This window comes from Mobula birostris, chromosome 13 (genome assembly GCF_030028105.1).
Source record: "Mobula birostris isolate sMobBir1 chromosome 13, sMobBir1.hap1, whole genome shotgun sequence".
Classification (NCBI taxonomy): domain Eukaryota; kingdom Metazoa; phylum Chordata; class Chondrichthyes; order Myliobatiformes; family Myliobatidae; genus Mobula; species Mobula birostris.
This window is the reverse complement of record NC_092382.1, coordinates 43,027,028-43,029,487: the sequence shown is the minus strand read 5'-3', so window position 1 is coordinate 43,029,487 and position 2,460 is coordinate 43,027,028. Positions and strand designations below refer to the sequence as shown.

The following is a 2,460-nucleotide window of genomic DNA, read 5'->3' as shown; positions in this document are numbered from 1 at the left end:
GCCGATGGACAAAAGTCGTAGTGACACACGATGAGGTGCAGAGCTGGGTCTGATGGTCTTTGAAACAATATCCCCTTTGCTGGAGGAATGCCACTTGCAATTTACACCCCTTACTGCCCGCATAATTTCAATTGTTTGCAGTTTCACGGCTAATTCACTAAATTAATCACAATGTTGCGCCACAGGAATGGCCCTTGTCTGACGTAATCGGATTGTAAATAATTAAAACAATTTTGTTTTAGAATCTGTTGAAATCTGTCCCCGTGGAGTCGCTGAGTGGTATTAAAACCCCAGTCATGTTCTGCCTCAACATTTCATTCCGAGAGATTGCCTGTAGCAGACGGGGACAAATCACTGGTCAGAAAAAAATGCCTGCATTGTTTGATAGGTACCTGCTTGTGGACAAAGTATTGAACATGTTCATCGCCGTTATTGGAGTTCCCGGTGAGTGACCGGAGCAATTACTGTTTGATATTTCTTTGCGTTGACCAATATGAAACTGTTTATGATTATTTTACAACTTGGTGTTCATTGAACAAATATCCATAAGGCATAAGGGTCTTAAGGACGGGCAGCCCACCAGGAGGATGTGACTGTGAGAGGTTTACATTTTACAGTTGACTGTTTCTGAGTTATTGATCCGAGTGGGGACCTGGTCCTGTGTTTTATGTCTCTCTGTGAAGCCCGTCGCAATCGGATTCCATTACCTGCTAGTTAAAAGTTGGATCTGATCACCCGAACCCGAGTCCATGGATCTACTGCCGTGTATTATCGAATTGAACTGTGCTGTGGAACTAACCCATGAACGGAGTCAATCCACATTGGATGACTAAGATGTTCCTGCTTTCGCTCTGAGACCTGCTCGGTTGCTAGTTCAATTCCATGATCGCTGCTGGAGCTGCTGAGGTTCTCCAGCATTTTGTGAGTTTTGTTTCCCTCCGGATCCGTCTTTAGCCCCGTCAGATGCTATTTCCAGAGGCCTGGTCATTCACGGTTAAATCAGTGAAACCGGCCCCATCAGGGACTGGGATCGGATTAGTGCCGATCGTTGCTGCTCATGACAATTGCTCACACATCGTCTTACCTCCACAATGAGGAAGGCAGGTCAGAGACAAGGTGACCTGTGGTTTATGTTACATGAGCAGCCGTTCACCTCCTCTCGCACTCCTGATCATTGGCTGAAACCAGATCCCGTTTCCATTCCCGGGGAAGGTGTTCAGCACTACCCAATGCTTGTTCTTTCTTCCCGCAGTGAATTTCGTGGCGATTGTGATCCTCTCCCGGGGAAAGTGCGGCCTCTCTACCTGCACCACTCGCTACCTGGTGGCCATGGCAGTAGGGGATCTACTGACCGTTGTTAGCGAGGTCACTTTATTTCGAATCATATATAAATACTTTCCGTGGACTTTTCTGAGCATTACCCCTGTGTGCAGGGTGATCGAGGTACTGAGGTTCACAGCCACATACTGCTCTGTCTGGTTCACCGTCGCTTTCACTTTTGATCGGTTTGTCACCATTTGCTGCCAGAAGCTGAAAACAAAATATTGCACCGGGAAAACTGCGGTTTTGGTTCTCACAACAACCGGCGTGCTGTGCTGTCTGAAAAATATCCCCCGCTACTTCCTCTGGGAACCCAGAGAGGTAATCGTCAATGTACCGTGGTTCTGTGACCTAATGGACTATTCTCTCACCGACCCCTGGTGGGTAGGATATGATTGGCTCGATACGGTTTTAAGTCCGTTCATCCCTTTCGTTGTGATTCTGCTGCTCAACGCTCTGACAGTCCGGCACATTTTAATGTCCAGTCGGGTCCGTAAGGGACTGAGGGGTCAAAGCAAAGGCCAGAATCCCAGTGACCCGGAGATGGAGAGCAGGAGGAGGTCTGTGGTTCTATTCTTCACCCTCTCCGGCAGCTTCATCCTCCTGTGGCTGACACTGGTTGTAAATTTCATGTATTACGAGATCAGAGCAAAAGGATTTGATTTCAATGATTCTGAATGGATCTTTCACTTTGTCGGGGTTTTGCTGAAGAATTTGAGCTGCTGCACGAACACGTTTATTTACGCGGTGACTCAGTCGAAATTCAGGGAGCGGGTGATCAGAGCGGTGAAATATCCGATCACCTCGGTGCTTCAGTTCATTAATAAAGCCGCGACCTGAACACAAACCAGATTCAGCGCCTGATTGTCCCATCGACCGGCAGCGCCGGGATATTAGGATCGTTGACCCTAAGAATAGGGGGAGAGGGGATGTGGAGAGAGGTAGACAGGGCACGGTTGCGAGGGGAAACGTAAGAGAGTGGCTGAATGAGGTGATGAAACGACAGCGGGGTGCGCATGGGGTCAGTGAGGTAGTGAGAACGAGAAAGATATTGTGTGTGTGTGTGTGTGTGTGTGTGTGTGTGTGTGAGAGAGAGAGAGAGAGAGAGAGAGAGAGAGAGAGAGATTTAGGAGGATGTTG

At 48.2% G+C, this 2,460-nt stretch overlaps 1 protein-coding gene across 1 annotated transcript; it reads left to right on the top strand.

The window, feature by feature from the left end:
- Nucleotides 1–368: 368 nt before the first annotated feature.
- On the top strand, nucleotides 369–2,160 carry LOC140207911 (probable G-protein coupled receptor 139). The gene is made up of 2 exons (XM_072276453.1): nucleotides 369–444; nucleotides 1,253–2,160. The coding sequence occupies exons 1-2, from the start codon at nucleotides 369–371 to the stop codon at nucleotides 2,158–2,160; spliced, it is 984 nt and encodes a 327-aa protein (XP_072132554.1).
- Nucleotides 2,161–2,460: the final 300 nt, after the last annotated feature.